This window comes from Ochotona curzoniae, unplaced genomic scaffold, assembly GCF_017591425.1.
Source record: "Ochotona curzoniae isolate NIBS_2020 unplaced genomic scaffold, NIBS_Ocur_1.0 contig_1274, whole genome shotgun sequence".
Lineage (NCBI taxonomy): Eukaryota > Metazoa > Chordata > Mammalia > Lagomorpha > Ochotonidae > Ochotona > Ochotona curzoniae.
In genome coordinates, this window is record NW_024465023.1 from 34,401,567 (window position 1) to 34,416,394 (window position 14,828).

The 14,828-nt window shown below is 41.2% G+C and overlaps 1 protein-coding gene across 1 annotated transcript in view; it reads left to right on the forward strand.

Annotated features, from left to right (window-relative positions):
• Positions 1-13,754, forward strand: part of VSIG4 (V-set and immunoglobulin domain containing 4) — a 29,508-nt gene extending 15,754 nt beyond the window's left edge. The window contains exons 4-8 of the mRNA XM_041000989.1: positions 5,092-5,172; positions 6,095-6,172; positions 10,346-10,450; positions 12,666-12,687; positions 13,028-13,754. Coding sequence (XP_040856923.1) covers positions 5,092-5,172; positions 6,095-6,172; positions 10,346-10,450; positions 12,666-12,687; positions 13,028-13,265 — 524 coding nt within the window. The 3' untranslated portion in view covers positions 13,266-13,754. The remainder of the gene's footprint in view (positions 1-5,091; positions 5,173-6,094; positions 6,173-10,345; positions 10,451-12,665; positions 12,688-13,027) is intronic.
• Positions 13,755-14,828: the final 1,074 nt, after the last annotated feature.

Below are 14,828 nucleotides of genomic sequence, written 5' to 3' on the forward strand. Positions count from 1 at the left end.
TTTTTGCTACTTATTTGCAAAGTGTATTTTTCCATTCTTTTGTTTAAGTTATTTGTGCCTCTGCATAGCACACATTATATTCTAATCCACTCTGTAATCTCTATCATTAAAATTGATTGCTTGTGATCTGATAAGGTGGGATTTATGCCTGATGGTTTATTCATTATTTGTATCTCAGGTCTTTCATATTTCTGCATTTCTTCATTACTGTCACTTTTCATATTGAACAGAATTTCTTTGTCATTCCTTTTACTATACCTTTTGAGTTTTTTTATTGGTACTCACAATTGAGATTGCCATTAATTATTAACTTACAATTTGGTAAAGAATACAGGCTAGTATACAAAGCTTTGTTTCTATATACCTCCATTCCTTCTCCTTAATGCATGAATTGTAAGATACTGCATTTTTATGCATTATGCTCATATTAACGTACATTTATGATGATTGCCTGTGCAATCAAAACAACAAAAATACACTTATACCCTATACTTATCTATGTAATTTCATTTACTGGTTGCTTTCTCCTTCATGCTCATTTAAGTTACTGTCCAGCATACTTTCACTTCATCCTGAAGAATATCCCTCTAATATAGATTATTGCTTATATGTGGTAATGATAAACTCTCACTTACCATTTATCTTGGAATTTTTTTCTTTTCTGCTTTATTTTTAAAGTGTAATTTTGCTGAGTACAGAATTCTTCATCAACAGGATCTTTACATGGTCTATATGGTTCTGATGAGAAATCACCCTTAACTGTATTGAGAACACTTCGTAAATAATGAATATTCTTTCTCCGGCTTTGATTTTGGTTATGTTGTTTCTAGGTATGCATGCTTTTTAGTATATCCCAAATGAAATTAATCTTGCAATGACAGATTATTGCTTTTTTATCTGTGATTTTTTTTTACATTATTACTTCTGTGTATCCATTTATTTCTCCCTTCGCCTTTTACAGTTCTCATGATGGGTGTATTGATATACTTGATTGCAATCCACAGATATCTGAATACTGTGCAATTCTTTTTCATTTATCTTCCTTTCTGTTTTTCTAAGCAGATAAGTTCAATTGTCATATCTTCAAGAATACAGATAATTTATTCTTCCTACTCATATCTACTTTGGTGGATTTTCCCCTCTAGTGCAGTTTTTCTTTAAGTCACTTTACTTTTAATCTCATTATCTCTATTTTTGCTCCGTTTTATATCAATTTACTCATTGATATTCTGTATTTGACTTGAATCATCCCAGTTCTTTTAGTTCTATATATATATATAGATAGAGAGAGAGACATGTTTCTCAGGTTTTTAAAAAATGTGTTTAAATTGCTTTATCTACTAAGTTCAATATTTGTGCTTCTCTGGGGACAGTTTCTATTCGAAAAAAAGTTGAATTATTCAATGGATATACTTTCTGGTTTATTTGTGTTGTCTTATATTCTTTTATTGCCAATAAACCGACTCTCTAAATACTACAAAACGGCAAATCTGGAAGTCTGGTCTTGTCCCAGAGCATTTTGTTGGCACTACATGTTGAAGTAATTGCTGGTTGTTTTTCAATGACATTTGCAAGAGTTACTTTTTAAACTTTAGGGGGTTACTTCTGTTTTTCTGTATTATTTGTCACTCATGACCACTGCAATCTCTGCTTGGTTGGTTTAGTAATCAGCTGGAAATTGAATAGCAATTTCTGGAACTTATAAACCTGTACTCCTTAACAAAGAATTCTGTTGCCTGTCTTCAACACTCAGGCAGTTTATAATTGTACTACAGCCTTCATTTCGTGCTTACATTGATACTTGAGGATAGCCAGAGATAAGAGTTAGAGCCTTATTAAGTCTTTCCTTAGTGGGCAAACCTATGCATGTGTGTAGTCTTCTAGTTTCCCAGGACTGCTGTCAGAGTTTATTTTTTTTTATTTTAAAAAGTTTTTATTTCTTCTTCTTCTTCTTCTTCTTATTATTATTATTCTGATGATCTTTACATAGTTGATTAGGTTGCAAAGAATCAAGAGCTAAAGGAAAGTGGGTTAGACCATTGTTTCCACATTCTCTTTTTTCCTTTCTGTATCTGGAGTAATGGGAGACAGATAAGGAGAAGCCCCACCCAGCCTCCCAACCATCCTAGGGTCTCCGATGTAGGGCATGCTCTGAGGGTCGTGCTCAAGTGGTTTTGATAGTTTAGCAGTTCTGAATTGCTGCCAATCTTGCCATTACAGGCACGATGAAATCTCTCCAGAATCCACTGGCTGACAGCCATCTTAGAGTCTCCGTTTGCCCAGATTTTCACTGCCAACATGTGGCTGGGGCAGTTGATCAATTTCTTCTGCCCTCCATTCTCTGTTGTGGTACCAGGTGTCCTCTGCAGGTTCCGATGGACTGTCATATCCTCCATGAGCACTGGGTATCCTGTCCACTGCTCAGCTTTAACACATGCACTCCACAATCAGACCATGGAGCACTTCTCTTCATGGTTGGGGTTCTGAGTCCAGCAGTTCAGTTGGGGGCAATCCTGAAAGACACTTCATCTGAGGTGATTCCAGACCTGATTCTTTTGTGTGCATGTCTACACAGGGTCCGGCACAGTCTGTTGCCTCAATCAGCTTATGCATATGCTGGTGGTTGTAATTGCTGGGTCAGTTCTGTTTCCAGCCCTGTCTTCCACACAAATCAATGTGTGTTGCAGCCCAGCCTGAACCTGTCCACCACACACTTGGCCCTCACACAAACCAGTGGGAGCTACAACCTAGCCTAAGTGACCCACAATAGCGCCCACCAGGCTCAGCCCCTGCCCCGGTTCCCAGCAGACTGGTCCAGTCTATCCTATATCCCATTCAGCTTACATACATGTCGATGGGCATTAAATCCTAGTTCAACCCAACCAGCCCTACTTTACAGCCCACACACATCCTGGCAAGTGCCACTCTCTGTTTAGCCATGCCTGTCCCAGTCCTGGCTCTCATGCTCACCAGTGGGAATTTCAACCCAAGAGGGAGGTGCCCACTATTTCCCTCCTAGGCCACTCCCACTCCCAGATCATGCACCTTCAGATAGTTCTGCAGTTTAACTTGACAGAATTAGCCCCCAATGCCAGCATCTGCCAGCTGATGCAGCAGCAAAGCCCAAACAACCCTCACCCCATCTGATTTATGCATGCACCAATAGGAACAACTAACCCAGCCTGCCTTTCCCCTGATCCAGCTCACAAGAGGACAACAGGTTTTGTAGCTCTGCCGGGGCTGGTCTACCCCCATCCCAACTCATGCTCTGCAGTGGGAGTGGAAGTCCAGCAGGGAAGCCCCATGCAGTCCCCCTACTGACTCTGCTCCCTCCTACTGCCCCTGCCCCGTGTATCACATGTGCTGGTTGAGTGCTGCAGCCCCGGTCTGGCATGGCCACCTTGCCTCAGCATTTGCCAGTGGGTGCTTTAGTCTGGTTGGGCCTGTCCCATCCCCAGTTCTAGCTCACACTGGTGGGGGCTACAGCCTAGCCCAGCCCAGCCCAGCATGCACCCATTCCCAGCCCTAATGTGTACTGGCATGTGTTGCGACTGAACCCGGCCCAACCCACACTCTATTCTAGTGCTTGGATTTGCCAATGAGTGATGTGAACTGGCCGAACCTGGTCCGCCCCCAACCTGCAGCAAATGGATCCCAGTGCGTACTGTTCCCTGGCCTGATCTGGTTTACTCCCTATCGTGATTCTTGTGCTCACCTGCAGAAACTGTGTCTTGAAAGAGGAGTTTCCCAAGCTTCATCAGAACCTCTCCCAATGCCAGATCTCTCACATACCAGTTGACCCACAGGCCAGCCCTACTGACTCCACCTCCTGTCCTAACAGAAATAGTGGCCTTTCCTAACTGGCCTTCAACTCATTCTGGTTTTTATTGTTGGGTGGTACAGCCCAGTCAAGCCTGGTCTACTCCCAGACACAGATCACACATTGCTCACCAGGGGCATAAGCCTAGCCTAGCCTGTCCTACACCTAACCTGGTCCACAGGAGCACCAGTTGGTGCTGGGATCTAGCCCAGTCTGGCACGCCCAGCTCCAGTTCTCATTTGTGCTGAGGGACACTGCAACCGTATCCAGACCAGACACAGCTCCTACTCTGGCCCCGACACTCACCAGTGGGAACCACAACCCAGCCAGGGTGTCCCCTTAACTCCCCAACCAGGCCTGTTCCCAGACATAGATCCTCCGCATGCCAGCGATCGCTCTGACCCAGCTTAGCATAGTCCCTTACCTGTCATGACCTTTGAAAATCCCATGGACACTCCATTTCTCAGCTTCTCCTTTTAAGCTTTGCTGTTTTGCTTTGGTTCTGGTTAGTCTCTTGTTTCCCCCAGCTCTTACACATTACCTCTGACAGCTGTATGAAAAAATGCTTTCCCCACCCCAGGAAGAGGTATTTAGCACTGGTGAATTAATAAAAACAAGCCTTTATAGCCTATCACTATTACTGACAATTGTTTGGGAATAAGTCTTACTCTACCATGTGTAGTAGAGTTTTATTTTCAATGCTACCCCTGAGTAGGAGAGGAGGATGAGTTAAAAAAATGACACAAAACCTATTATTTTTCCAAAATTGGAAGGTTTTCTGTTCATAAAATTTCACCAAGTTGCTGTAAATCATTGGTTAATTTCCAGAATTGTTGAGGAAGGAAACTGATTAAGTCAAATAATGCAAACAAAAATGGCATTTCTTTTACAAAGAGTTCATTACTCTATGATTTTTGGAGGTCATTACCCTATAATGTTCAACGACATCTCCCACTGCCACCTTTTTTTTGTGTGTGACATTATGGAAGTCCCTCTCAATATAATGAATCAGTATAAATCACTTAAATGTTAGTAAAATATTTTTCCTGAGTTAAAATACTCTGTGAACTCTAGCTATAGGTTCCTTGAAGACATTAATCTTGGTAGAAGGATGAAAAGGAAACACATGACTTCTCAGCCTTTTGAGAAAAATGTTGCTACAGGTCCAAGTATTAACTTGACTGATTTTTACTTACTTCCAAATTTCCCTAGAGTATTCAACTAAACAAGGTTACCAAAGCCATTGATGAGGCTCCTTTCTTTGCTTTCAGACTCCTCTAAGCCACCCAAGATCAAGACTGAGGCACCTTCCAGTACTGAGGCACCTATACGCACACAGTTGCCCTTGGCAGGTGAGCTTAACAATTTTTATTTGTTGATGTTAAATTATCTAATGTCTGTCACTTTTGGACTCATTATCTTATAGACAGTGGTTAGACATACAGTAATGTCATGGAAATCAATGAAGACACCCTAATGACCTTGGATATATATATTGAAGATTTATTTACTTTTATTGGAAAGGTGGATATACAGAGAGGAAAAGAGACAGAAAGGAAGATCTTCTGTCCCATGGTTCACTCCCCAAGTGAGCACAACAGCTGGAGCTGAGCCAATCCCAAGCCAGGAGCCAGGAGCTTCTTCCGGGTCTCCCACGCAGGTGCAGGGTCCCAAGGATTTGGGCCATCCTCAACTGCTGTCCCAGGCCACAAGCAGGGAGCTGGATGGGATGCAGGGCCACTGAGATTAGAACCGGCGACCATATGGAATTCCGGCGCATGCAAGGCAAGGACTTTATCCACTACACTATCGCACTGGGCCCGATATATATATATTTAAAACCATTGAGTTCCTCAGTGATAACATGACAATAGAAGAGTGGAAACCAATATCAAGGGTGGCAAAAAAGTGGAATCATAAGTATTGTATATATTTTTTTAATGCAAGCTACAAAGGTTAAAAAAAAAAAATTAAAACACACTCGTTGAAAAAGCAGCAAAGGAGAACACTCTTACTTATGCCCTGATTCTGACCTGTTATATTATTTGGGGATTATTACACCCCTTCTGTGTATGTATTTTCTTTTCATTATCCATTACAAAAAGTAAGAAAATAAGATGCCTTACCTCAGGGTACCTGCAGTCGATCATAAGACCAAGTACACTTGAATCTGCAACAAGTTTGCCCAAGAGTCCCCACTTTTGCATCCATCCCTCTACCTTGCTGTTCCTGGATGTAGAAGAAGCCTCTTATTGTAATTCTCTATTGTAACAGTGACATCTACAACGAACCAATCCTGGAACCGGACCAGTGAAGTGGATCGATACCATGGTACGACCATTACTGGGCCAGGTAAGAGCAACATCAGGACATCTATCCTTCCTTTTCAGTGCTGAGCTTCACAACTGAATCTTCCCATTACACACACTGCCCTTTAGCATTCAACTTGGCAAAGTAGCAAGAGCCCTGGAAATGAATAGGGCGGGTGGGATAGAAAGCCAAGTTATAGTAGGGTTAAGTGGAGTGATATCTTGTTGCCATAATAGCATACTTCCCAAGAATCGTGAAGAATAGGGATGCCGCCATGATCTCTTAAAGAAATGCGCGTTGGGCCAGTTAAAGATAATGGCAGGATCTCACTATCTCAATTCTTATCCAAGGATTTCCAAGAAACTTTCAGCAAAATTTTAAGGGTCCTCAGTTAAGCATTTCATAGATTCATACCCTCAGGGGAGATATTTTCTGTTCCATCTGGAACTGATACTCTGTTGGTATGCAATACTGTTTTGATGGCTAAAGTGACAAAATATTTTCATAGCAGTTAATAATTGTTTTCCTTAACCCCTGTGATGCCATGACTCATGCCCTAGAATGCTGCAGATGATCCAATGGTCTTGCAAGAAAAGAGCTACTGCCTTATACTCCAACGAACCTCTAAGACTCCAAACCTACACTAAGCATCTGGTTTGATTTGTTAATGTTAAATTGCCTGCTGCTCCCAGTCTCACCTGGTTGTAGAGTTCTTGGCCATTTATGGGCATAGATCAAAGTTGATTTGTGTGCAAAGTGTACAAACTTCGCATTTACTTTGCCACTTTTTGCTGATGGCATCCTACATTCCATGCTTCTTCCAGGGCAACGTCATTAGAAGAAGATAATTAGATCATGGAAATCAGGGAAAATAAGAAGATACCTTGGGAAGGGTATAGGTTCCCAGGTGCTGAATCTAGAACACCCTTACAGTAAGAAATTTTTCAGTCATTGACTTATCTGAGGAAGAAATGTTTACTTTTCACCCCAGAAGCTGCAATAGCTGGGATTGGGCCTGAGCAAAAGTAAGTGTCAGAAATTTCTTCTGGGACTCCCATGTGGGATCAGGGGCCCCAGAAATTGGGTCATTCTCCACTGCTTTTCTCTTACTATTGGCAGAGAATTGGATCAGAAGTGGGGCAGCCAGGACATGAACCAGCATCCATATGGGATTCTGACATTGTAGCCCACAGCTTTACCTGCTATACCACAATGCCAACCCCAGAAATCTTTCTTTTACTAAAGCAAACTTATAGCTGAAGTTCCGTCAGTTCCAATGAGTTCTGAAAACCACAAATAAAAAATTTCTAGGAGATATGATCTTGGAGTCTAGTGAAATGAAAACAGTGCAGTTCCTTTTTGGTACCTCCCTCTATCTCCTTACCTGTTCCCATGGATTAAGAACATTATATCTGAAAGTTCATCAGACACAGTTCATTTTTTTTCATTGACATGATAGTGAAATTGTGTCCAGGACAGGCAAGTATCTGCCTATGATCACTGTATTCATTTTTCCTATTTGTTTTGAAAGCATACCCCAAATCTGGAAGCTTAAAACAACATGAACATCATTTTTTAGAAAATTCATTTATTGGAAAGGCATATTTACAGAGAGAAGGAGATACAGAGAGAAAGATCTTTCGTCTGCTGTTTCACTCCCCTAGGTTTCCACAATGGCTAGAGCTTAGCCAATCCAAAGCTAGGAGCTTCTTCCAGGGCTCCCACGATGGATGCAGGTAGCCAAGGATTTGGACCATCCTCTACTGCTTTCCTAGGCCACAAGCAGGGATCTGGAATAGAAACGGAGCAACTGGGACACTAACTGGCACCCATATGGGATCCCAGCACATGCAAGGCAAGGATTTTGCCACTAGGCTACCATGCCACCCCCAATATGTTGTCTTATACTATGTAGAACAAAAGTCTGACACAATTATGATTAAGCTAAAATGAAGATATAGAAAACAGACTAGAATCAGCATTGGACAACAGTAAAACCACAAAGACATGGGGGGTATCAGGAGTGACCCTGACAACCTCTTAACAGGAGGTCATGTGCACAGAGCAGGGAGGATTCCAGGGTGGAGCAGGTGGACAAGAGGAGACTTGTATCCCAACCCTGGAGGCTCCCAGATCCTTGCCAAGGACTACCCAGTATGGGCACCAAGGACTACATTCCAAATGCCAAGGAGACCACGGGGAATTGGAGTGCCTTCGGAGGCTAAGTACTCTGAGGTCATCTGCTCCCACCTGAATCTCCCACACAGGATAGAAGAAGTCCAAATCCCTCCTCGCAGAGCCCAATTTCACCGGAACAGCAGCCAGGAGCCCTGAGCAGTCTACAGAAACAGAAGAACAATAAACTCCCTCCGAGACCAGGGAGAGGAGCTTTCTCTGGTCCTTGATTAGTTCCAGTACTGCATCCCCACCCTTTCTTGCAATGACCATCAGGGTCGCCCTGGAGCCCCCCCCCCAAACAAAACAAACAAACAACAACAACAAAAAGAATTAAAATAGACAGAGAACAACAAGGAAAACTTAGAATTAGACAGAAAACAATCAGTGGGGACTCACACATACCTTACTTGGTAGGACATGAAAATAAACAACTCCTAACTAGGGTATGGAGGATTTCTCTGCACACCCCTCCCAACAGTGTTCTATGCCTCAACAGGTGTCATATGGCTTGCTAGAGGTATAAGCCAGTTTAGACTATCCTAAAATCTGCCAAGTTCAGTAAAATGTATGCTTCAACACAATAAACTGCTGAAAAATGAAAATAGATATGAGATAGCTGAATGCTATCCTATAGCCAGTTTAAGGTAGATAGAAGCCAGTTGTATACAAACTATAACTGAAACGTTAATGAAGTAGTTTCAGGATGCGGTTAAGAACTCGCATTCTCTAACATGTCAGTCACTCAATACAATGTTAATTAACCCCATAATGTTGGAAACTGTTGTTGATGTTATGTCATGGCATCTGATTGGTCAGAAAAATAATCTGCCAGCTGTGTCTCCAGGCCAGAGTTGGTCTCCCCAAGAAACTGTTGAATTCAGCTGGGCAATAAGATACTGGACTCTATGCAAGGCACATGCTTCCATTGAAAGAAACAAGACTAGATTTGAACTGTAATACTGCAATAAGGTGGAGCAATAGACCATGGGGGGAGGGCAAGGGGAGGGGAAGGGGAAACATCAGAGCCTATGAAACGTTGTTATAAAATGAAATGCAATAAAAAAACATATGTAAAAAAAAAAAGATGTCAGCAAGTCTACACTCCTCTTTTGTCCTTTAGGGGAATATATATTCCCCTATATATCTATTGTCTTTCCAACTTTTTTAGCGGCTAATTATATTCTTTGATTCGTACCTTCCTTCCTCTACTTTCAAAATTGGCAGTGTAGAATCGCTTCTCGGCCTTTTGGCTAAGATCAAGTGCAAAATTGGTAATGTAGTATCTTCAAATCTTCCTCTTGGGTCTGATTTCCTATGTCTCATTCCATTTTTGAAGGACCCTTGTGATTACATTGAGCCCACAGGGAAAATGCAAACTAATCCTCCCATTTCAATCTCAATAATTATCAACCCTTAATTTTATCAACAATCATAATTGTTTTTGACAATATAAACTAACACATAACTACTGTAAATTTGAATGTGAACATCTACAGGAATCATTATCCTGTCTACCGTAGTCATACATGTAAATAACAGATTGGAGGCTCAGTTCACATGGGTTCTTTCAGCTTTTAGGTATGGTGGGGATTTGTACCAAAGGTACTTCAGTGGAAATACATTTTGAAAAAACTAAAAACAAAAATGGACGCTAGGTTGGCCAGAGAGCCCAGTGGAAAGATTCTAGATTTCTAGAGGTAACTGATCAGGATCTCAGTAAAGTAACAATTGTGGAAACTGGGGTATAACGGTACTACTTTTTTCTTTGTAAGGAAAGATAAAAACTTCAGGACTTACCTCTGTGGGTAGCATGAAGAATTAGCTCAAATGTTTAGTTCAGTTATTCAACAATAATTGGATTTTTAAAAATTTGTTTAGCTATGACATCCGTGGTCATCCCCAAGTACTTCCTGTGAACCTGAAGTCTACTTGGGCTAGGCAAGAAAATGAAAAAGAAAGATGCCTACTTATATTTAAAGTACCTGTTTTCAGTCTTATTTTTAATCGTGTAACACCTGATCTTGTTTTGCCTTCTAGGAAAGGGCCTGCCCATCTTTGCCATCCTCCTTATCATCTCTTTATGCTGTATTGTGGTTTTTACCATGGCTTATGTCATGTTTTGCCGGAAGACATCCCAACAGGGTGAGTGATTAAGTATGGCTGAGAGGCTTTTGTGCCCTTTTTCTTTCTGGCAGTATTCTTGAGCCTCGTCTTGGCATCAGGCATCGCATTGGGCATTTGAAAGAGTTTCCAACATAGATTGTGAGTAAGAGTAGTGGTGCACATAGATAGTTAAGATAACTGTTCAAACCAGTAATGCCTTACATCTTGTCACAGAAGTAAATGCATAAATTTTTGGTACCAAATTGAGAATATTTATAATGAGTCACGGCATAAGGACTTAAGAGAAGAATAAATCACAGCCCCTGCCCTCAATTGGTTACAATTTATTTGGACCATTTTAGATACAAGTATGGTGTTTATCAATAATAATACATAGCAATGAAGGCTATGCATTGAAACTTGGGGAAGATGATCAACACCAAAGGGATTCAGAAGAGAAGTCAGTCGCTTAGGGTGGAATATTTAACAATGACTTTCACAAGAAAGTGAGACAGAACAGATCTTGAGGTTGAAAACAATATATTGCATAAAGGGATAGAAAACAATATATTGTATAAAGGGATAAAATTTTAGAAACGAGGAATCACACAAGCAAAAATATAAAGACCTAAAGTATAAGAGTGAGATCATCCATAAAGAAAAGCCAAGTAGAGGAGCAGTGGGTAAACACGGTGGGAAGGGAAGGTTCAGCCTTGGTTATAGAAAACCTTGAATACAAGGCCAGAAAATTTTTGATTTTCTTCATTAGAACTTGAAAATACACCAAAAATTTATAAAAACCAAAACTATGCCAAATATATACAAAAACATTTTTTTGATCAGGGAAATGGCATGATAAAGGTACAGTTGTCCAACAAAGGAGGAAAAGGAGAATTGAAAGGTTTGTTTTTAAAAGAATTGGCCATTGTGCCTAGCATTAGTTTTCACTGTGATATCTGTTAACTTCTAAGTTGCTTAGTACCTACCACGTGTCTCTCCAATCAGAGAGATGAGTTGAGTATACTTTCTCTGGGGTCTCAAGTACAAGCTCTGGCTTTGGCCCAGTTAACATGGCTATGACCCATGAGAGTAAACTTTAAGAATGGAGATATATCAAACCATAAAAGCACTGAAAAAAAAATCACAGTATTACTGAAGCTGGACATAGGCAGAAATGATATTAGGTTGTTTCCCTCATACAAATAAACAAGCAAAACAAATAAGCAAGCAAAAAATACTCCATGGTTCTTCATGACCCAAAGGACAAAGATCAAAGTATAGCATTCCATTCAGGGCCCTCCGAGACGTGACTCAAGTTCATCTCCTCATGCAACATCACTGTCATGTATCTATTGATATTTCTAGTCACTAAAATCAAAGAAGCCTTGTACACTGTGTATCTTGGTGTCTTTTCCCTTCATGGATTGAATTTCCAGGAGTCCTGTGGTTTTGTTTTTTTTTTACCTTTTGAACCCTGTAGGGGAGAGTTTCCACTATGAATTCAATTTAACATGTCCTTACTGGACACTTACTGTGAACTAAGCACTGAACTTACAAAGACGGAAAACACACATGACTTCTATGGTATAGGGAACTCTGCCACTAGGCGGAAAACTGTGGCTTTCCCTGTTTATTTGTCGTGGTTTTTAATGCATGCATTGCACTTACAGATCTGAAAGATTTTAAGCATCTTGAGTACCACAAAACACATCCATCATTGTACCAAGCCAAATGAACCTTTGAGCTTATATGGAATGCAGGACATTTATCTTCCATAGACACTAGGGGGCAATAGTAACCTATTTCTGGACCTTTCCTGGGGATGGGTCAGGGGTTAGTTGGAAAACCTTGGACCAAGATTTCTGGCATGAGACGTATTCAGTCCCTTCTTGGAATGTAGCCTGGTGGTCAAGTTTCCAACAAGTACTCTGGAGAGCTTTGAGATTGCAAGGTGCAAAGTGAGTCCAATTCCAGAGCACAAATCCCACCCATAAGTATCCCCTTAAGCTCAGTATTCTGAGTCAGAAATGCCAAATAAAACTGAGCCCAGTGTCCCTCCCACTCTTCCCCTGATTAGTCTGAATCCATGTGTTTCAACTCATCTTCCCAATAACTCTCAGTTGTTGGAAAGCTGAAATGAATTTAAATCCCCTTCCCTGTCCCCGTCTCTCTTTTGACTGGTATTCAGGGTCTATGCTTGGCCCTTTTCTACTTCCCATGGAAATTTCTGACCGGATTCATCCTTCTTTTCTAGAGCATGTCAACGAAGTGGCCAGGTAAGATAGCACCTCCTCTTTCATCTTCTGATTTCCCTGCCCTCAATTTTGCTGACCACTGGCAAGAATCATGGAGAAAAGGGGGTGTGGCACAGCTCAAATACTATGGTCAGGGCCCTTCACCCAGAACATTTTTCTTCCCTTTTTAAGATGCCCTGTAAGGTTTTGTCTGACTCAACAAACATAAAAGATAATTTCGGTATAACAGTCTTCTGCTCCCAGAATTGCTAGATGGCAAAAACCTGAGAGTCAGTTGGCAAGAACTGGCAATAAAGGATGGGGAACAAGGGTCCTGATCTCAAACCTCTTCTCACGGGTGTTGTGGGCGCTTGGAACACAGGATGAATGCCAGGGAAGCCAGCAACTCTCAAGAAACCATGAGGGTGGCCATCTTCGCAAGTGATTGCTCCGGCGATGAGTCAGCTTTCCAAGTTCTGGGCAACAACTACTCTGACAAACCCTGCCTGGGCCAGGAGTACCAGATCATGACTCATTCGAATGGTGACAAAACCTGCCTGCTGAACACAGCTCCCATAGATTATGAGGTTCTGGCATCTGAGGGCAAGAGCGTTTACTAAAACTGCTCCACTAGGCCAGAACCCACTGAAGTCATTACTTATTCAGTCCCTGTCTTCTGCATGACCCCCTTCCCTGCTATCATTCTTCCTAGATAAAGTGTCTGCCCTGCTGGTACTGAGATGGCTGGAACCAACTCACTGTGCCTAATCATTTACCATATGTACCCTAAACAAGTCAGCTTCAGAGTTCATCCTGAGCCCTTTTAGCATCCTTACCTGGGAATTATCGTACTCCTCTCTAAAAACAAGGTCCTGATCATTACACCTCAAGACATCACTCAATTTTGGCCTCTTATCTCCAAAAGGCTACAGGGAAATTCAGCATTGTCAGCTCAGGGGATTAGCTGTGACTCTGATCACTTCCGTTTCTCCAGGGACAGACAACTTTGAATTGGTCATGATATCACAGTATAGGGTTCATTTCTGCTTTTGAACTATTAGTTCTCTGTTGTTCTTTTGGCATTCAATAAATAATGATAGCAATCTCAATTGTGTTGGTAGAATCCATCAAGGGTGATTAAAGTGAAACTAGTTAACATAATTGTGGCTCCTGGAATACAGATAGCATCTTCGCCTTTTGGTGAATACCTCCTCCTGCCCGTGTCATGCCTACCTCAGTTCACAAGTGGGCCCAGCTGCAGCACAATGAATCTTTGGTTAAATATCACTCCTTTACCTTGTATTAATTTCTTTATTATCCTGACAGCCCTACTTGGATGATTCTGCACAGATTAGCTGAAAGGAGTATTTCTTCTGTCTCCAGGCACTATGAATGAAGAAATAAAGGGTTCCACTTATATACAATATATATATATATATATATATACCACAAAATGTTTTTAGTATGAAGATGGATTCTTCATGGATTAGCTTCTGTAGCTCCTAGTCCATTCTCACCATGGAGAACAAGTCTTTCTTTTCAGACAAGAATCGTGTGTGTGTGTGTGTGTGTGTGTGTGTGTGTGTGTGTGTGTATACACTAATCAAACACCTTAAAATCATGCTCCCCTATAAGGATCTATTCTGGATGAGGTTTACACTGTTTCTTTGTGCCAATATAATTAATGACAAATCGGCTTCCCCACTCTTTCTATAAGCTGCCATATCTAGTTCCCAAGTAACCTCCCAAGTAAGCCTATATTGCACCAAGAGCTGCTCCTCTTAGTTGATGGTTACAAAATTAAAAGTGGTAAATAAAAGCTAACAAGGAAGAATTATATTTTATCACCACTCAATCTGCCAAGCCCATGGTCAAAACTTCAGTGTTTTTTCTCATCACAGACACCAAATAGTTGATGAAAGCAGCAACTCCTTCTCCCACTGTTCTACAAAACTCTGAAAGAGAGCCCCCACCCCAGCAAAAACCTCACCTTCCTTCATGAAACAGCTTTGTATTCACAACCCACAGAGAGAATTATGGTTCTGCTTCCATTATTAAAAAAAAAAAAAAGCAACCATATATTCAGTAACCTATACTCCACAGGACACGTGGATCTCCAGAGATATCTCAGAAGCTTTCATCTTAAGAAGCTTAGAGATAACTGATTCTAACACTCCCACACT